Raw genomic sequence first — 20,293 nt, 5'->3', positions numbered from 1 at the left:
CTCTCCTTGCTCCATGCTATGCCGTCGCTTAGAGAATATAAATGTTCAGACTACCATCATCTGGTCTGGTCAGCACTGACGATATACCTATACATACGTACAGCTTGTTCCAGGATGGGTGGAGAACACTCATTGCATGTTCTGAGACTCGAGAGACTAGGAAAATATGATATATGCGTCAATAGCAGCGTTCACCTGTGAAAGGGAAGGGATGGTTACAGTTCTATCTCAAAAGTCCCCGATAAATGCCCGCTTCACACAAGCACTCGATGTTTTTGATTAGTTTATCTTAAGATTTCTATATAGCGTTCGCATAATTGGATATTTTGTAAATTAATCTCATGATGGAAATACCGCTTCGAAATATTTAGTTAGAAATGTCGAGTGTTGGTGGGAAAACGGGCATTTAACGGAAACTTTTGAAGCAAAACTACGGACTGTATCACATTGAGAGCAAGGATAGGATCGAGTACCTCAACTTCCCTTGTTCTTGCGACCCTGTTTCTTGCTGTTGGTCGTATTTATTATGGATATCTCGTCGGGATGTCATCCCGCTACAGGAAGACCCAGCCTATTTTGATGCAGGATTTGTCTCGATAAGTTCTGCTGATGCTTCAATGACGGATCCGCAACTGTGTCTCTTAGGAGTAGTATGGGAGTGTCTAGAAAATGCAGGAGAAACAGACTGGCGCGGGAAAAGCATGGGATGCTACGTTGGCACTTTCGGGGAGGACTGGCTCTCCATTTCCACGAGAGAATCCCAGCATGTTAATCTCTATTATGTCCTTGGTACGGACACGTTCGCTTTATCTAACCGTATCTCGTACGTCTATGACTTCAAGAGGCCTAGGTAAACGTGGACCATGATATCCTCTCTCGGCGTGTTTGTTTGTACCTGACTTCGGAAATAGTATAACGATCCGAACTGGTTGGGATTACATGAAGCTTGTCAAGCCCTTTATCTTGGAGAATCTAGCTCTGCAGTTGTAGCGGGAACAAATCTCATTTTGAGCCCAAGTATAACTAAAATTATGTCGGGTAACATGGTCATATCAGAAAGTGGTATGTGCCGAAGCTTCGACGAAAGCGCCGATGGATACGGGCGCGGAGAAGCAATCAATGCAATCTATATCAAACGCTTGGATGATGCTATTCGCGCTAACGACGACCCTATTCATGGAATCATTCGGGGCACTGCGTCCAACAGTGATGGATGGAAGCCAGTATTTACTGCTCCAGATTTACTCTCTCAAGAGAGTCTGATTCGTGCGGCATATCGCATTGCCAACATTAGCGACATATCCAAGACAGCATATTTCGAATGTCATGGGACAGGGACAGCTGTCGGTGATTCTGTAGAGTTATCTGCTATTGCCCGTGTGACAAAAGGGGGTTCAGTATCTATTGGATCGGTAAGCTTCCCTTCCTATCCTGATTAGATATCGACGTCTCATGATGCCTAGCTAATACCAATAGACCAAACCCAACGTCGGTCATTCGGGGGGAGGGATCAGCCGCTGGATTTCTTCCTTGTTTTGAGCCCCTTTGCCGGCATTACCGGTAACGTTGGTCAGGCTAACTACACTGCTGCTTGCACATACCTAGATGCCTTTACCCAGTCTCGCCGACAAATGGGCCTTCCCTCTTCCGTGGTTGACCTTGGCGTCGTTGCGGGTTCAGCAGCGATGCAAGACCAAAATATTTCTTGTCCTTTAGACAAGGTGGGATGGACCCGATTACGCAAACAGCAAGTCATTGCCAGCATCCAGCTTGGTATTCTCGAGTCTCAGGCACAGAATACAACCGGAATCCCGTGTTCGAGTGAGTCGATAATTGGGCTCTAGTATTCTAATGAGACGGAGTATACAGAGATGTTGGAAGATGAGAGATTGGGCCGGGATGCAAGTTTTTCAATGCATCGGAATTTAGCCGTTTATGCAGAGAGCCGAAAGCCTAACAACCAGCTCAAGCTGCTCCTTGGGAGGATTGATACAGATCCCCGTCTTCTTAGCGACCCGGAGATGGATAGCACTCTAGTCTTAGAACTGGCGAAATTAATCAATCATCGTACTACTCAGGTATCAGAAGCGGACTTGGAACAACCAAGTGCCATGGCTGTTGACTCATTGATGGCCATTGAGGTGAAGTCCTGGCTAAGTCGCCAACTTGGAGTAAAGTTGACCGTGGACGAGATATCGAAAGCGAATATGGTAGGGACTTTGGCGCAACTCACTCTTGAACGCGCAAAGACAAAGTACAAAGTTGGCGAAGGTAGCACTGATTCCACCAAAGAAAGATCATGATCGATATTTCCGTCTATGTGTCTTTACTTGAGAATCTGTATATATGACATCGGTCACTTAGATTTGTGCCGGAGCTTTTACCTTTGTGAAGTGACCAAGAAATAGGATGATAGAGAAGCGCAACGAGCCAATCCCAAATGCTCTTTAGATTGCAGATTTATATCTCTTAGAGAAGTCATGGTAAGTTGATCGAGCGGTGTCCCATATTCTCGGTAGTAGCCTATTATCCATATCGAAGGTTACGTGATATTAGGGCTAGTAACTACTCATCCTCATTGCCCCCCAAGGAGTCAATCTGTTGCTTCCTTTTCCATAACGTCTATTCCCTCTGTGTTTCTTACTTTGTTTCTAGTTCCGGATGTCAAAAGCTGAGTATAGATTGCTCGAATTGTGCTCTTGATTTTAGATTATTCATTTGAGCTCAATGCAGGCTGCCTTGTTCCGCTTTCGGTGGTTTCTATCTATTTATTCGGTCTATCTTCCAGTTCTCCTGGGCCTGTGCCTTGGTATAGACATTATTCCTTTTGGCCATTCAGTCCGATTCTATTTGAAGTGGATTTATGCTTTAATTATTTCTTAACCATCTTCCCTTTTTGCTATGTTAACATTATATGATTACTCGAAGATTCAAATCAATCAATTACTTAAATGTAATCAAACCTATTAATTCTATAAATCACCGGACTATTTCTCCAACTCCCAGTATAGATCGCATACCGCAAATTACTCCGCACAATAAAACAATGAAAATGGTAAAATAACAAACCCGTATTTTAAACTGCTCCCCCCCCCCCCGCACCAAATCACTCAGACCCAATAGAATAATATTTTGCAAAATTAAAAATAAATCTATATCAAAACCCAAAACCCAACAACAACAACAACCTCACACACCTCACACCTCACCTCCCCCAGAAAAAACCAAAATGTCCCCATCACCCTTACCCCCCAACCTCATCCCCGAAATCTCCGCATTCGTAACAAAATGCATGGCCTCCCACGACCCATCCCACAACCCCCAGCACGTGCACCGGGTCGTGTCATTAGCAAACCAAATCCTAGTCCGCGAAAAAGCCCGGAACCCCTCTTCTTCTTCTTCTTCTTCCTCTGCAGTCTACAATGCAGACATAGTGCACCTCGCAGCCCTGCTCCATGATATTGGGGACCGGAAATATTTATCGCAGGTTGCGGCCATTTCGGAGTCGATTCAGGGCAAGCAGCAGCAGGGTACTCCTACTTCTACTACTACCAGCACCGCGGACTCATCTGAGGCGGTGGATCCTGAGCGGTTGGTTTATTATGTGCTTTTGGCACATGGGGTGGAGGAGGAGCTGGCGGAGAAGGTGCAGATGATTGTTTCGCATGTGTCGTATACGACTGAGCGGGCGAAGCCGGAGGAGGTGAGGAGGTTGATTGCCAATGGGTATCCTGAATTGGGGATCGTGCAGGATGCGGATCGGTTGGATGCCATTGGGGCGGTGGGGATTGGAAGGTGTTTTACTTTTCTTGGGGCCAAGGGGAAGAACTTTTGTCCTGAGGGCATGTGGGTGATGGATAATGCGATTGAGCATTTTGAGGAGAAGTTGGTGAAGCTGGAGAGTATGATGAAGACGGAGACTGGGAAGGAGATGGCTAAAGTGCGCACGGCCAGGTTGAAGGAGTTTCAGGGCTGGTGGGCGGAGGAAATGAACGACGCCACATAGAAAGATCCCTTCCTTACGAATATCGGAGAGAACGAAATGTGACGGCATTCAATGCAATATAAATTAACCTAGAGCCATCAAGTCCGAAATCATGCTATCCAGTCTATCGATTCTCAATACACTATTGGGTATGTGACAGGTGACAATATTATCTGCGATAAATGTGCGCGCATAGAGAAAGGAACGTGTGGTTCAAACAACCTGATGCACTTGGTGATAACCATTTGTTGTGCAGGGTCAAACGACTGTGATGCCATAGTCAATGCCACCAAGATGAGTAGGGAAGGACGGTCAAGTTATCAAGAAGAAATAAAATAAAAATAAAAGGCACACCAACGCCAAAACCGCTGTAATGTCTAAACTAATTGCATGTTGTGGTGTTTCAATATACCTCCGAAGAAAAAGATTATAATGCAATTAGACCCGATCCCGGGCGAAATCCAAGAAGTCGCAGTCATCCTCAAAAAAGCCATCATCGCCTCCAGAACCAGCCGAAGGAAACGATGAGCCATGTCTCTTCTTTCTGCGTGTGGTGATCACAACCTCTTCAGGAAGCCCCGTACTATTGCCAAGACTGATTAGATTCTCCATCTCGCCACCAGAGCCTAGTTGGTGTTCATGTAGCGTCTCGTCATCATCGTCATCGCCGCCAGCACTGAATGGGCGCACATGTATTCTGGTCATGGGCAGGCTCTCACCAAATACCCAGTTGCCAGTAGGCAGATTCGATGGTTCGTCCGTATGACCAGTTTCCGGGTATACGTAGAGACTAACCCTCTGGTCGGTGTGAAAAGGTTGGTAAGGTGCGTTTGTCTCAATCTCCGCCTGGGAGAGAGGCTGGCATTTGAGTTTGGATGCAAGAGACGGCCGTGGATTGGAAGACGGCAAGGCGAGCGATGCGCGAACGGTGGTCTCCGCATTAAATGCGCTAACAGGCATAGGGCCGCAAGGCGTCTGCAAAACGGGGGGCAGCCGGAATTCAATTTCTTTGCCTCCCACCACAGATTGGAGCTGCCGATTCTTCTGAGTAGACATAGTACGTCGCACCCTATAGAGCCGGAAGTGCCCGCTGTCCACCAAGCCTAAAAATGTCTGGTCTTTATTCGTAATCCAAGTGACACGAGACGCAGCTGGGTCCCGGGCCAGCCCATGCAAGCGGTTTTCGCCAGCGTGGCGGAGCGTGTTAACTGTCCCCGTGGCTGCTCCCATTGATTTGCTGAGACCAGCAGCAACGACTTTCCCGCCTCGAACCCCAGCAGACGATGAAAATCCTCCTACTGCAGGTAATGCCCCACCGGCACTTGCGGTACGACCTCTAACCGCAGCGATTATAGGCTGTGTCTTGCCCCCAACGAGCTTAAACGCCGCTGATAGGGGGTTCACGGGGGCCGCTTTGTCAGACAACTCATCAGTTGATTGGTCAGCTACCGGCGGTTTACTGGGTGCTGGACGAGCTCGTCGGAATGGAGGCCATTGGAAAGCACTCCGCGGTAGGTCAAAGACATGTACTGTTCCTTTCCGAGTAATAACTGCCAGTCGATCTCCAGAAGGAGGGCACCAAATCACATCGACAATATAAGATTTTGTCAGACGTGTGTACCGCGCGATTTGGCGCACGTTGGCACAGGCGTTCACGGAATCCTCTGACAAGAATGCCCCGGCTCGACAGTACTTAGCTTGCATGAGATCCCAGACGTGTTGAACGTCTCCGTTCGTGCTCGCTGTAAGCAGCATTAGTCCGTTAGGCGAAAATGAGAGAAAGCTACATCCTTCGGGGGGCTGGAACGTGGCAACGGGGTTGAATAGCGCGGCCTTTGTCTCATTGCTGTCTTCAAGCCTTTTTAAATCCATGATTGAAACAAGGTCAGGCTCCGCGGGTGTGGTAGTATGGTTATCTTGGGCATGAGTAGGGGGGAAGGCGCTGTATGCCTGCGGTAGATCTCCCAAGTTGGGAGAACGGCGCGGCGTAGAAGTTTGTAGCTGGTCTTTGTTCCAATAATTATTCCATGCCTGAAGGCCCTGGTCGCCCATCCATCTTGCACCTCGCACAATCTCCTGCGTGACGCCTCTTGCTACCTTGTCAAAGAAGCTTGGGCCCTCGCCAACGTCTGTAGCGCACGTTATTGCTGGCCTTGCTGGGGGATTACGATTGTCAAGACCATAGACTTTACCCTGTATCAACGACGGAGGAACTGTCCCTGGAAGCGACACCCTATACGTGGACGATGGTGGGACGATTGCCAACCATCTTCCCTTTAGCGCAACGATAGGGCTGTCGGTGTTAGCAATCCCAGACGGAGAGTCAGTCCGAGATGCATCGGGGTCTGTTGAACTTGAAGAGGCGGAGTATCGCCGGGATTCCCGTGAGCGAATACTCGTCCATGTTTTACCTAAACACTGGTATCCATTCATGCTGTAGATGAATACCTCGCCACTGGCTCCAGATGCCAAGACTACATAGTTGCCTCCCGCGAAGAGCTTCAAATTTCCGGCGGGTGAAGGTGCAATTGCAGACAGTCCAGGGATACTCTCAAAGTACGGAGAAGGCTTCATAGTGAAAAGCGTCGTAATGTGATCACCCGTTCTGAGCGAATATATTTCGACGCGTGTTTGGTAATATTTGGCGTCATCTTTCACCGAGCGCTGACGCCCAATGGGTGTAGGAGGTACCTCATTCACTTCCGAACCCACAGAGGAGCCACGAGTATCATCATCGGGTAGCCCACATGGACCATGGATAATGACAGCGACATGCGGTCTAGACGCTGAGCACGAGTCATTGGGTAAGTTGCAGGCCAGGATTTTGGCGTCTATCACACGGCCATTGAGACCAGCCAGCTTCCCAATTAATCGCGTTTTACGATCCTCCACTGCGAGGACTTCTAAAAATCCATCGGAACCCACAACAAGAACACTAGTTCCCATTCTAGACGACTTGGATGAAGGGCTGTAAATCGTATCAAAGGAACAGAAGGAGTATTTTTCACCTGTCGACTGCCTGTTCTGGCCAGAGACGAGCGGGAGGTCGATATCAGGTGCCCCATAGAAATGGGCCTGTGGCAAATGCGGCAACGGAATCGGATTACTGAATGGGCCGCTGACGGAGTGGCTTTTGTGCCTATCTACAGATTGCTGCCGAGATAGGTCACTGCTCAAGTACCCGTTACCATAGCTCAAAGGCCTTGCCCTGGGAAGAGGCGACGTTGAGGAGGGGTGGCTAAAACCACCCTTTTCCGGATTTGAGGGGAAGGCAAAGGGAGATCCATTCGCGATTTCCCCATCACTAACGTCATTCGGTGGGCTCTTCCCAAATGGGATAGATTTTGCCCAGCTATCTGTACGATAAGCTAGGTCATTCTCTGGTGAATCATTAAGGGAGCCAAGTGCATCTAGAACCGGCGAGACGATATTGTTGGGACGTTCAGGAGCCAACGGAGGGTTCGGACATGACGACGGTTCAGCCTGCAGAGGTGGAGAGGCCGGTATCCTATGCATGTTAAAGGTTTCAGGTCAGTGATCTGATAGACAAAGTGGCAGATTCGCGATGCTCTATGCTTACAAGTCTTCTGGCGGTGTCTTCGCTGCGGCCTTGGCTGCCTTTGTCTTCCCCTTGGATCCGGCTTTGCCCTTTTTCTTCTTTCCGCTCTGATCATTCTCCGGGGGGTTTTGGTTTAGATCCTCTAGGGGTGGGCTAGGGTCACCGACGGACCGGCTCTGCTGGCGGAATAGATCGTCCGAAGCTGCCGGGGGCATGAAATGGGAGGATTGCCTCGAGGAGGCAAGACGGTCTCGATAAGAAAAGCCGCTCTCAGGACCCGTGAAAAGGTCTGAGAACGGGGATCCCGCGATGTTATCGACGGCAAAGACTGTCACGGAGGTGTGGCACTATCGGCTGTTGAACTATCAACAAACATACCCGTCAGCATGACTCACCCAACAGTTCGAGGGTACGCAACAGTACGTACATGTATGGTTATTGGAAAGGAAGAGTTGGATTTAGTACTATGAAATGAAAGGCGAATCTGATGCACGTAGAGAATAAGGGTTAACAAAGCAACAGCGTATCCAGAGTCAATACTCGATACGCTTGTAGCTTCGGAGATTAGGGCGACACGGAAGCACTGCTTATACCGTTCGTCCGAGAATCCGGGATGGATGTATGGAAGTGGGAACACGAGTTACAGAATGTACAAGATGACAGATATACCGGATACAAAGAAGACAGTTTGGTTAAAGAAGCTAAGTTGTTCGTAAAATCGAGAGAAAGGTTGGGGGGAAGAAGAACATGGAGCGAGAGGGGGAGGGGGTTCAGGTCAGGAGTATGGATGACATCCCCATGGGTAGGCTGACTTATCTCCTATCAGTCCCAGATTTAGTTAACCTTAGTGGTGACCGACCACGAATAGACTACTATTAGTTGGGGGGGACTAAGATTCGGTCGGCAGGTACGGTACCGTATGGTAAACCTTGGTAACCTCGGTGAGGTCCCCAGACCGGCACATGACGAGAACCAGGTGGTGATTGGCCCCTTTGAGACGGTGACCGTCAGGCTATGACGCCAGGTTTGGACTGCCTAACGTGCCTTTTCCAGACGGTCCTTGGATCTACGGAGTACCGCGCTTGCCTTGCAGTCTGCAAAACCCAAAAAAAGAATAAGTACGTATGGAGTCATCCGCCCCCCTCCTCTGAGAATGAGAGGAAAAGCCCACCCCACTCCTCATTCCACAGCCACTCGGTACTCAAATGACGATGCATACACCATATTCCAGGCAAACTATTGGTTTGCCCTGCAGGTCGCATGAGGGGCCCCCCCCCGGACAAACCATGCAAACAGCACGCGTCTGAACACGGGTCAGCGTGCGCCACGTGATTTGTCTGAATGATGCAGCCAAAGAGCCCTTACCATTTGGACATGGAAGGGCAATGGCAAAGCCACAGTCAACAACCTGGAACTTCCCCAATTTCTAACTAATGTTTCCGTGGACGATCCGGGTCTAGCCGCCACTGCTCCTTCCATGCCAACCAAATATTGAATCATCCGGAATGTTCTGTCCGATAGGTCCGCATTACCGCATAGTAACTTACTCGCCGTCATATGTAAGGTCCCAGATTGTCATTGGCACATCATCAAGCGGTGACTGAGGCATGACGGTGGAGAGGTTGTTAAATCACATTGGAAGTCCATCCGTCGGGTCTTCACGCTTGTACTAGTAGTACTATGGACTACTTCCATCTTTGAGGGGTTGCCCCTTTGGGGGATCCAATCTCATGTGATATCTTCCAACTTGGATTGACCTATCAGTTCGTCGTCGGTGTCTTTCATCGCACCACGTGACATGTTTAAGGAAGATTCATTGAGAGTATAGTAGTAGGGAAGAGCGTGGAAGTTGCATGCATGCATACTCCAGGGATCAAAAAAGGATATGACGTGTATTGTTACAAAGTATATGACAGCTGTTCCGATGCACCTAGGTTCCCCCTGCGCGCACACCAAAGTTCGCGCCTATTGCAACATCTTCAAGTCTTCTTCTTCGCCGCCGCAGCCTTAGCCTTGGCCGCCTTCTTCTTGTTGCTGTTGATCATAACGATTCCGATGAATGTACCAACCACAGCCGAACCGAGGAGAGTAAGGATGACAGGGATGCGGATGGCCCATACACGGGGAGGGAAAAGATCATGGAGGGGGTGGTCCGGGTCGACAAATGGCTACCAGATCGTTAATAAATGCACGTAAATCCAAAAGACATAGGAAGAGAGCTACCATGAGAAGAGTCCAGGCCGTGTAGTAGAGAAAGATTGCGGTAGCGGCCAAGAGCATGGCGGATCCGACGAGTTGGCCCAGCTAGAAACAGCGACAATCAGCATAAGAAAATATAACGATGTAAAGGGTTTAGTTCTTACCATAGTGGTGAACAAATCTTTAGGGAGGACCTAATAGAGTAATTGCGAAGAACTGCTCGCCTGAAAGATGGTCATGGACAGACCATCCCATCGCATAAACACGAACAGCTTGGCTCCTGGTATGTCACGTGATTCTAACCAGACGCTAAGACTTTACCCTTCGCCGCCTCACGTTCTGTCCGACGGAGCTCAACAATCAACGTTTTCGCAACTTGACTCAAGAGTCACTCTTCCCTTATTGAGGTCCCAGGGTGATCTGGGGAACTGTAAGGAACGATGACAGACCCGGTCGTATTGCAGTCGGCGGTCCGAGTGCCCACACCTCCACCTGGCACATCCTATTCTCCAAACGCATCAGGCTCACGGAAACGCTCGCCCCCCTCTCGTTCGCCTTCTCCCAATCGTCGCCGATCACCCCCAGGTGACTCTATCAAAGAAGATGGAGATGCGCCACGGATTGATCCTGAACGCGCCATTGAGCGAGAAAGGCAACTTGCAGAGCGTGTCCGTCAACATGAGAAGCAGGAGGCCGCGCGGAAACCGATGACAGAGGAAGAAAAACAGGCTTCAGCCAAAGCAGAATATGAGAAGCTTTTGAATATGCGGTCGGGAGGAACTTATATTCCCCCCGCTCGACTCCGTGCGCTGCAAGCCCAGATCACAGATAAGACAAGCAAGGAATACCAGCGTATGGCATGGGAAGCTTTGAAAAAATCAATCAACGGTCTTATCAACAAAGTCAACGTCTCAAACATCAAACATATTGTTCCAGAACTTTTCGGCGAGAATCTAGTACGTGGGCGCGGGCTCTTTTGCAGGAGCATTATGAAGGCTCAAGCTGCCAGCTTGCCGTTCACACCAATTTACGCTGCGATGGTGGCTATCGTCAACACCAAGCTCCCTCAAGTTGGCGAATTGCTGCTTAACCGATTGATCGTCCAGTTTCGCAAAGCGTTCAAACGAAATGACAAGGCGGTCTGCATCTCGTCGACGACTTTCATCGCTCACTTGTGCAACCAACAGGTCGTACATGAGATGCTTGCAGCTCAAATTCTTCTTCTCCTGCTCCACAAACCTACAGATGACAGTGTAGAGATTGCCGTCGGCCTCACAAGGGAAGTCGGTCAACATTTGGAGGAAATGAGTGGTCCTATTGCCCTGGCGGTGTTCGATCAATTCAGAAATATTCTCCACGAAGCCGATATCGACAAGAGAGTCCAGTACATGATCGAAGTATTGTTCCAAGTCCGTAAGGACCGTTACAAAGACAATCCGGCGATAAAGGATGAACTTGATCTTGTAGAGGAAGAAGATCAGATTACACACCGTGTTGGTCTTGACGATGAGATTGAAACTCAAGATACCCTCAACATTTTCAAATACGACGCGCAATGGGAGGAACACGAAGACGCGTACAAAAAATTGAAGGCTGAGATCTTAGGTGAAGGTAGCGATGATGAAGAAGATGAGGACGAGACCGATGAGAGCTCCGATGAAGAAGCTGAAGAGGAGCGGCAGATGGATATCAAAGATCAAAGTAATACGGACCTCGTCAACCTGCGGAGGACAATCTACTTGACGATCATGTCTAGCATTGACTTCGAAGAATGCTGTCACAAATTGATGAAGATCTCACTGCCACCTGGCCTGGAGCCTGAACTTCCGTCGATGATTATTGAATGTTGTTCTCAAGAAAGAACATACTCAAAGTTTTACGGTTTAATTGGTGAGCGGTTTTCCAAGATCAATCGTCTTTGGTGTGACCTTTTCGAGGCCGCTTTCGCCAAGTACTACGACACGATCCATCGATTCGAGACCAATAAGCTGCGCAATATTGCCCGCTTTTTCGGCCATATGCTCAGCACAGACGCCATCGGGTGGCATGTTATGTCCGTGATCCACCTTAATGAAGAAGAAACCACTTCAAGTAGTCGTATTTTCATCAAGATTCTCTTCCAAGACCTAGGAGAGCACCTGGGTCTGCCGAAGCTGCAGGAGCACATGAGAGATGAGATACTTCGCCCGAGCTTTGAGGGTCTTTTCCCAACAGATAACCCTCGCAACACCCGCTTTTCTATCAACTATTTCACAAGTATCGGTTTTGGTATTCTGACAGAGGACATGCGTGAACACCTAAAGAACCTCCCCAAGCCGACAGTCCCAGCTCTCCCAGCTCGCGACGCTACTCCAGAGTCAGACGCTGAATCTTTCAGCTCTCGCTCATCTTGCTCCACGTGCACTGGCCCACGTCACTCACGCTCACGCTCGCGCTCCTATTCATACTCCCGCTCGCCTTCGCCGGGCCGAGGCCGCCGGCGCTCGGTCAGTCGGGGCAGGTCTTACTCACGATCCATCTCCGGATCTTCTCGTCGGAGCTACAGCTACACGCCTTCGCGCTCCAGGTCCCCTGTGTCAAAAAGTCGCCGGCGCTCTGTTTCCTACAGCCGATCCCGGTCACCCAGGAGGTCGTCGGTCTCTCGTACTCCCCCCAGACGGACCCGTGCTAAGTCTTACGACTCGCGCGCCTCTCGAAGCGTGAGCCCGTATCCAGCGCGACGTTCACCGTCTCGGTCTGCTACACCCGAGAAACGGGGTTACAGTCGTAGGAACCGAAGCTACTCCAGGTCAGTGTCGAGATCTGTTACTCCACCTAGACGTGAGGCACGAGGCAGGCGCTACTCTTCCGAGTCCTTGTCTCCTCCTCGCTCTAAACGCGCATCATCACGTTCACCTCGCAAGGCAGTCCCGGCTCGGCGCGCCCGCGATGATTCAGTGTCACGTTCCCCGAGCCCCGCACGATCGGGACGTGATCAAAGAAGACGCCGGTACTCGGATTCCCGATCACCGTCTCGCTCGCCCCCTCGGCGTAGATCGCCGTCCCGAACTCCTCCTCGTCGGGGCCACGCCGCGGACTATATCTAATATAAAACGGTGATGGGTTGCTGTAAAAATGACATGGAAATGCTTACAGGCCGCATTTAAAGATTTCAAATTATTCATGTTGACCGCAGGTCATGATTTTTTTTAATTAGCACAGGTTAAAGGCTCGGTTTCATAGGTGTATTTATACTACCCTGCGTTTAGGTTCACAATAGCGAAAAAAAGAAGTCGGTGCACGCACTGCAAACGATCCACATAATCACCTGATGGCGGTCTTTCAAATCTAGCTTTCTATAAAACGCAAACTATAACAATAGCTTTTTCGGTACAGCATCTATCATATCTAGGGTATCACTCAACGATCCAACCCATCTATCCTTTCTCGTAAACCCCCCCAAGGAAATGACAATGTAAAACGAATCTACTCAGCAGCCTCCCACATACACCTTTCACACAAACACAACCCACCCAATGCACCTCTAGCCCATTCCCTTCTCTCCTTAACATCCAGTCCAATGTCACAGTAGTGATTCAAAATCTCCTCACCAGCCTTGATCCCCTCATCCCTTGACGGCGTCTTCTCCTCCCCTGTACTAGTCTTCTTCCAATCAGGGCGTTCAGACTCCGTCCTAGCCCGGAACGTAATCTCACCACCCCACTCCCACCTCACATTCGGATCACAGCAGTGATTCGCAAGACACCAGAGCGGATGCACAGCACAGAGCTCCGGACCACCGTCCCAGGTAGAAAGACGTCCCGATGCGGTGCCGCGGAATTTAGCATAGAGCGTATTAAGCACCCAGGTATCATAGCGGGGGAGGACCTCATAAGGATCCAGTTCCATTTCCTCGATGATGCGCATGGGCTGGAGGATATTGAGGTGAAATGAGAAGGGGAGCGTTGCGGTGGGGTCGTTGGAGGTAACAGAGTCTTCAAATGAGCCTTCGAGGTCATGGAAATCGCCCCAGATGTATTTGATCTCGGGGAGGTCGAGAGGATGCACGTCCTGTGTTGTGGCCATAGCGATTGCCCGGCCCAGGAGGAGGAGGTACAGATAGTCAGCTTTGTCTTTGGGGTCGGGAGTGTCTTTGCCGATAGATTCGAGATTCTCCATTAGGCCGCAGAGGGCGCCGTGGTAGATTTCCTGTGCTTGGTCGTGGCAGGTTTGACTGCAGAAGATTGTGTCATCGCAGCCTGTGCAGGCGACGGGGGGGTTCTCGGCTGACAAGTCGGGCAGTGGGGCGTTGCAGGCGTCGCAGAGGTCATCGTGGAGTCTGTTGGTGGCTGTAAGCAGGGAGTTTTCGCGGAGGATGATCTCGCCAGGGGCAATGTCTTCTTTGGCGAAGAGGCCTAGTTGGATGGACACCTCGCCGTCTGATGAAGTTCCTTCGTCTGTAGTGCCATGGAGGGCAGGCAAGGCGACAGCCCGCACTTCACATTTGGGGGCAATGTCCTTAAGTCTGTCATTGAGTAGATTGAGTGTCTCGGGGGCCTTTCTGTCCGGCTCGTGCTCGTTCCAAGGATACAGGACCCTCCGCGCGAAGCCCTGTGCATTCAGGGTACTAGGGTTGATGTCCACATCCGCGGCTTCGATTTCCTTTACCGAGACGGGCCGTCGAGAAATGTAAACTTTCTGGATTGCGCTCCGCTGCTCCTTGAGGGTATCCACGGCTTCACCATCGCACTTTTCCATACCTCCAAGTAGCGACAGTCCACGCATGCAGAATTCATATGCATCTCTATAACACCGGCATTTCACGAGGCTCCGAACAAGTAAGACATATACAGTCCCGATAATCTCGTCATACTCGTCTTGTGTAGTAGCGACACAAGAATCGTCGTCGTCGTCATCTTCTTCCTCCTGCTCCCCCTCCTTTTCACCTTGAACTTGGGTATCTATCTTCCGTCGAGCATGAAACTCACATCCGTCAGGGTCGACAACGGACTCCAGCAGTGAAAGGGCGCGGTACGCGTCCGCGGATGCTAAATCCGCAAATCCCAATTGCTCATGAAGTAGTCCTCGTTCAAGGTGAAGATGTGGGTTGTGGGGGTCCGCATAGAGACGGGCGGTTGTTTCAGCGCGTGTTTGGAGGAGGTCTTTCATCTTTGATATATAGACCCTAGTGTCTAGCTTGACTGGAGAAGCAGTGTGACTATTTCACTTCTTCTATTCGGGACGTGGGGTAACAGTAGACTGAAGGCCAATTGTTGGCTATATTGAGGTTGAACGAGATTGCGCCCCCAGCAGATCTTATGTATTGGCTGGGCTTGTTGCGTAGTGCCAAGATATTCAACAATTGATGTATAAAGCTGAACAAATCATCGAAGTTTTCTTATTTCAGTGAGAAATTAATGTATAAAAAGAGAGAAAAAGAAAAAAGAATGCGGGGAGATGTCTATCGCCACGTGATGATAACAGATTTGCCCTACATCATCCATATTAGGAAGGTCAAATATGGCTTATCAAATTCTCTCACCTTAACTAGGGGTCAAGCCCGAATGGCAATCAAAATCGGACCTATAATACAGCTATATGCTCTGGGAAAGTACTACTCACTCTTGCCTGACATCTCTCCGTGTCTTTCTTTTCATTGCTTTGTCGGCTTTTCCTAAACCGACACCAGCAACGGACTTACTAGTATGTATCTAGTGATTACTTTATTCACAGAATTTAGATATATGCTCTGGTATTCTGCGGTGAGTCCCTTTAGTCAGTCATATTAATCGTGCTAAACTCATTCACCAAGAAAATATTCCTAAAAGCTCACCAATAAACACCTAACCCTCACATCGAGAAGTGGTCTGTAGATCAAGAGAAAAGGCAAAAACGATTATCGATGTGGACAGGATAACCTGTGGTTGTACTCCATAATTGGCTCCTATATATATCGAACTAACATATCACATCAAAAGGGTCAATGATCAAGTACCCACAGCGACAAGGTCTATGACTATCCTACTTGAGAATTTGCCTGGTAAGCTACAACCCCATCTCGACGTGGATCTTTGCAAAACTGGACAAAAAGAAGCAATATTATTTCCTTGTAATTACATGCCAGCTCAGGCTAATGTGATCCATTGTACACAGAGCTTTCAACAAGCGTTGTCCCATATTCCTCGCTCAGTCTCCACGAACCTATTACCAGGCGCTCAATTATGAGCGCAAGCGAAAGTTTCCGGCGAAGTTGACAGGATTGAATGAGTTCACTGGTTATCGTGAGCGCATTCCAATGGAAAACAAGGAGTGGTTGATAATATGGTCCTTACACTTAGTGGAACACTTGGAAAGGCGAACTTGTTTAGTTGCAAGGGTTCGGGTCTGTTCCCATGATCCTCTTCCAGTTTGAAATATCGGTGCTATCCTTGTTCTGAAAGGTTTTATAGAGGAAGTGGGAGCATGACCCATCGTCGGGGGTCGTGCAAGCGTTCGATGTACCCATGACCCGCTTCCAGTTCCATACGTCCTGGTTATTTTGGTCGTTTTTGAAGAAGCCATACATAAATTTGCCACATGCATCGTTGCTGTTTGCGCAAGCATCTGGGGTATCGTTCATGACCTCCCTCCAGTGGTACACGTCGGTGCTCTTCGGGTTGTAAAAGGTGTCATAGATGTACTTGCCGCATGACGCATCGTTGGTGGATGCGCTAGGCATGGCAAGTACGGAAGAGAAAGAAGCCAAGGAGGCAAGAGTAATGGCGAAGAACTTCATTGTGAAAGATGGTTTTTGATAGTCACGGAATGAGTAAAGAGTAAGTGGTGGTGGTAGTCTTTGAAGGCTTTAATTGTGTTTGATTATGAAGAACGAGGTAGTCAGGGGATGGATGATGCTCACTTATATACATGTTCTCCAGCTAGATAGGGCCTAGATTATCTTAACCCTAAATATGTGATATCACATGTATCATGTAGTTTAGGAAACTACTTAGCATTTCCGTGGTGGAGTCTGCAGATATTAATTGGAACCCCTTGCATTACCGATCGCCTCGCCCCTGAAGCAGCATCAGTGCTTCATATCATTACTTCCAGTAGAATACACACAGAGTCAATAAACTGGTTCTGGGGGTCAATTACAGAGCTTTGGATGTAGATTCTGTCTCGCCAATGGCGCCCCTGCATAACTAGGCGCTCAAGTCTTAGGCTGTACCAGATCCATACGATATTTATCGTTTGATTGTATGATGATCATGTCTGTGTATAGTAAATTCCTCCATCTTCTGATATTGGTGGGTTCCTCGGTTACCACATGTCAGGACCGCCATTCCAGAGATTCAGCACAGCCAGTCCGGGTTATTGCAAATTGTGATATCTCTACTACACTCTATATAACCCCTTACAAAGGACATCTGGGGCGAAAGGTAGCTAACTTTTTCATTACTAGATCCTTTTGGTGACATATCTCAGGATACACTATGCCCCTATTATGAATATCCGGTGGTTGATATGACCTACGGTATGCTAAAAAGCGCAGTATCTCCCAATTCAACATATCTCTATCATTTTCAGCCTTCTGGTGGCACACTAAAGTGCAAGTGCACACTTGAAACCAGCCACACAAACACCAGCAAGGGACATATGCACGAGTAATGCAATATCAGCGCATGAACAACTTTAAGCTCTCCTCGCCGTAGGAAATAGCTCAAGCAAGTAACACTGTCTCGAGTTATGATTTATTCGCCGGTGGAGCTCTGCATTTCCGAGAAAGACGATAAAGTTAGGTTAATCGCCACTGTGATATGTAAGGTTGAGGTACAATTATCGACCGGCAAAACATCCATGATGTAGTAGCACTGACGTATCACTCTCGCTTTACTTTCTCTCCTTACTTATTTATGAACGTGTACGGAGTAGCATGGAGCCAAAAACGTTCTCTGTTTGGAGTGACCATATCATCGAATGTTCTCAACAAGCCGGCTTGAACTCCAGCGAACTGGGGTAAACTATGATCAAAAATCAATTACAAGCTCTGATAGACCTATATCAGGTCATTGTATCGCTGTATTTCGGAAATCAGTCTCGATTTGTTGTGTTCATGTATGGTCGGAGGAGTTAAATAAGGATGTACATCACAATCCCGATGAGATAAGCCCTAATATGCAAGGGCAATTTCAAACTACTTAATCTATAGTACTCCACCCAGCCCCTGGAGAATGTCTCTGCGAGTCATAAAGACTGTAAGGCAATCCAATAGTTTAAGGTGTGTTTATGATATATCAACATTACCTCGCAAGCCTGTAGGAACTTACCAGAGCTAGTTTCAATCTAGGGTCAAGAATCTTCGAGAGGGGAAGATAGAGTTTCTAGCTTGTATGTACATTTAATCTTTCACACAAGCATCAATAGACAAGATATAAGAAACACATACAACAAATACAAGAAGCCATGAAGATGGCTGTGCTAGGGGAAGTATCCCCATGCTCAGGATGCGGTTATGGTATAAGGCATTACAACCAAACCCAACTAGCCTCTCATAATAGATGTACCCCAGCATTGTATCCATTCTAGGAACCTTGCTCCACTACATAACTCGGAAAATGAAATTCCTATCAATATAATAGGACAATAAATCGCCAGAAATTGGGATTTTCAGCTTATTGCAAATAGTTTAGCTCCACCGTTATGACCTTGCATAGAGCTCATGAATGCATCGCTTGACTTGACTGGCTTATCCTAAGACCTGATTCTGAAAATGCATTGAAGTATAGATGATCCAAACTTTCATGGTCTTGGTTTCGGTCTTGGACAGGCTGTGCCTCCGAAGGCAAGGTATTGCAGTTTGTTTGTCTTGGTTGGGTTTTGATATGGACTGTGAATCGGTAGATTGCTTTTCAATGCAAATGCCTCATTTAGTGCGGCTCTCCTAAATCTATCGTATACCTAGGTCTCTCGCACATTCATACCTTCGACTGACTGAATGTATTTTGATCATAGAGATACTCGATTCAGTTCTTATAAGATCTTAGAATACAAAGCCTTTGTCTGAACGGGCAGAATCGCTTTTCCAATTTACATGATAGAGGATTAATGGGAAACCATCATGTCGGGGATTTATTCTTCTCCCTGTACATTTTGAATCTATATAGGTGTTTGGCCAAATAAAAACCTCGTCATGACCTCTGGTCAGCTTTTGAGGACTAGCAGTAGTTTCATTGATCGGGTAAAAGAATTATAAGACTTGACTTCTGAATGTATCTCCAAAAGCAGGCTGTTTTTCGGTATTATTACTAGTCACATTAACATACCGAATAACAAACAACAACCTACATCCAAGGGTCATCAACAAAACAAAACGTCGAACAATTCAATACATGCCCGACCCTACTCAACTGCACATTAATCTCATCAACCAAGACCGAAAGACATGATCCTGTTGCATGTTTTCTGGTCCCTTTACCGATTTATGAACGCTGTCTATGATCCATTTCAGATGACGAGTGAACTGCCTAATCCCTTGCTCCACCAAGCTAGATCTCTTATACTTAAAAGAAGGTTCAGCTCACCAGCCAGAACAGGGCGAGGGCCAAAAAAAATTAGTACAGCCATTCTCTATTATTAACATTATACATAGACCAATATTCTCATCGATCATTATTACTAGAGTGACATTCACACAGCCTCAAAATTCCGCCAAAGCAAGACACCGGTAACTCACCTCAGTCCCAATCAGAACCGAAGACGCTATCCGAAGCAATAATCGCAATAAGAGCAATCTAACAGGAATTAGTGCATCCACCCAAAAGAAGAACAGAACCTGCTAAGATTCTCACGAAATATAAATCCACACCCCCAGTAACAGTAACATCAAGAGCAGGCCGGTAACCACGACGCGAACTACTCATCAAGGCCAATGCCTTGTTGTGATGAATACTCTCACGATCGAATGAAACCTTAACAGTACATGCGTGGGTTGTGACAGGTAAATGTTCTAAAGAAGGCGCCTGAAGTACTTTTGGCCTCTGGGGTCCACTACCCCAAGCATAGCATCCAGATTGGTGGAATGGTAGAATGGGCTAGGCCAGTGTAGCGTTTTCTTGGGTAGGCTCAGTGACCACCGCTGTGGGTGGGTGGGGGAATCATCTTTCGACCGAGAACTGTCAAGGATAGGATCCCTGGCTGTTTAGCTTGGTCAAACAAAGTAGAATTTGGACGAGGAATGAACTCATCGACACAACAAGACCATCGCCCCTACACCCTCTATGATTATGTCTAAGCCTGCCCGGCGTACCCGGTACTAGTTGAAAGTAGGACATCGGTGCCTAATCAAGTATTCCAACACGAACATCCTCAGAGGGCCTATGGCAGACAGGGCCGACTTCGAACCACCCATGGGTAGAAAGAGCAAGACCTGACCAATTTCTACAGAAATACTATATGATAGTCTGGTAAAGCGGTCAGTGTCCCAATAAAGGTCTATCAAATTAAGTTACTAATATAGAAAGGAACCCCCAATTTTCGTGCACGAACTGTACCCCTTTGGCATAAGAGTACTTTTTGTAAGATAATTGATT

At 48.0% G+C, this 20,293-nt stretch overlaps 8 protein-coding genes across 8 annotated transcripts; 4 read left to right on the top strand and 4 right to left on the bottom strand.

Moving 5' to 3' along the window:
* The first annotated feature begins 856 nt into the window (after window positions 1–856).
* On the top strand, window positions 857–1,532 carry BDV38DRAFT_7482 (thiolase-like protein). The gene has a single exon (XM_032063868.1). The coding sequence runs from the start codon at window positions 1,032–1,034 to the stop codon at window positions 1,437–1,439; it is 408 nt and encodes a 135-aa protein (XP_031916737.1). The 5' UTR covers window positions 857–1,031; the 3' UTR covers window positions 1,440–1,532.
* A 17-nt stretch (window positions 1,533–1,549) lies between these two features.
* Window positions 1,550–2,147, top strand: BDV38DRAFT_239035 (uncharacterized protein). The gene has a single exon (XM_032053729.1). It carries the CDS (start codon window positions 1,632–1,634, stop codon window positions 1,842–1,844), a length of 213 nt encoding a protein of 70 aa, XP_031916736.1. The 5' UTR covers window positions 1,550–1,631; the 3' UTR covers window positions 1,845–2,147.
* A 1,082-nt stretch (window positions 2,148–3,229) lies between these two features.
* Window positions 3,230–4,006, top strand: BDV38DRAFT_279650 (HD domain-containing protein; the record flags this gene model as incomplete). Its single annotated transcript, XM_032059077.1, has 1 exon — window positions 3,230–4,006. One exon carries the CDS (start codon window positions 3,230–3,232, stop codon window positions 4,004–4,006), a length of 777 nt encoding a protein of 258 aa, XP_031916735.1.
* Window positions 4,007–4,423: 417 nt separating this feature from the next.
* On the bottom strand, window positions 4,424–7,501 carry BDV38DRAFT_268848 (uncharacterized protein; the record flags this gene model as incomplete). The annotated part of the gene is made up of 1 exon (XM_032056850.1): window positions 4,424–7,501. One exon carries the CDS (start codon window positions 7,499–7,501, stop codon window positions 4,424–4,426), a length of 3,078 nt encoding a protein of 1,025 aa, XP_031916734.1.
* A 2,022-nt stretch (window positions 7,502–9,523) lies between these two features.
* On the bottom strand, window positions 9,524–9,824 carry BDV38DRAFT_279648 (dolichol phosphate-mannose biosynthesis regulatory protein; the record flags this gene model as incomplete). Its single annotated transcript, XM_032059076.1, has 2 exons — window positions 9,524–9,712; window positions 9,768–9,824. 2 exons carry the CDS (start codon window positions 9,822–9,824, stop codon window positions 9,524–9,526), a joined length of 246 nt encoding a protein of 81 aa, XP_031916733.1.
* A 289-nt stretch (window positions 9,825–10,113) lies between these two features.
* BDV38DRAFT_239027 (uncharacterized protein) lies at window positions 10,114–13,141 on the top strand. Its single transcript, XM_032053728.1, has one exon. It carries the CDS (start codon window positions 10,184–10,186, stop codon window positions 12,827–12,829), a length of 2,646 nt encoding a protein of 881 aa, XP_031916732.1. The 5' UTR covers window positions 10,114–10,183; the 3' UTR covers window positions 12,830–13,141.
* Window positions 13,142–13,208: 67 nt separating this feature from the next.
* BDV38DRAFT_279646 (putative MYND domain protein) lies at window positions 13,209–14,891 on the bottom strand (the record flags this gene model as incomplete). The annotated part of the gene is made up of 1 exon (XM_032059075.1): window positions 13,209–14,891. One exon carries the CDS (start codon window positions 14,889–14,891, stop codon window positions 13,209–13,211), a length of 1,683 nt encoding a protein of 560 aa, XP_031916731.1.
* Window positions 14,892–16,086: 1,195 nt separating this feature from the next.
* Window positions 16,087–16,497, bottom strand: BDV38DRAFT_279645 (uncharacterized protein; the record flags this gene model as incomplete). Its single annotated transcript, XM_032059074.1, has 1 exon — window positions 16,087–16,497. The coding sequence occupies one exon, from the start codon at window positions 16,495–16,497 to the stop codon at window positions 16,087–16,089; it is 411 nt and encodes a 136-aa protein (XP_031916730.1).
* Between the last annotated feature and the right edge of the window lie 3,796 nt (window positions 16,498–20,293).

This window comes from Aspergillus pseudotamarii, assembly GCF_009193445.1.
Source record: "Aspergillus pseudotamarii strain CBS 117625 unplaced genomic scaffold BDV38scaffold_10, whole genome shotgun sequence".
In the NCBI taxonomy this organism is placed as follows: Eukaryota; Fungi; Ascomycota; class Eurotiomycetes; order Eurotiales; family Aspergillaceae; genus Aspergillus; species Aspergillus pseudotamarii.
This window is presented reverse-complemented; position numbering and strand designations above follow the sequence as displayed.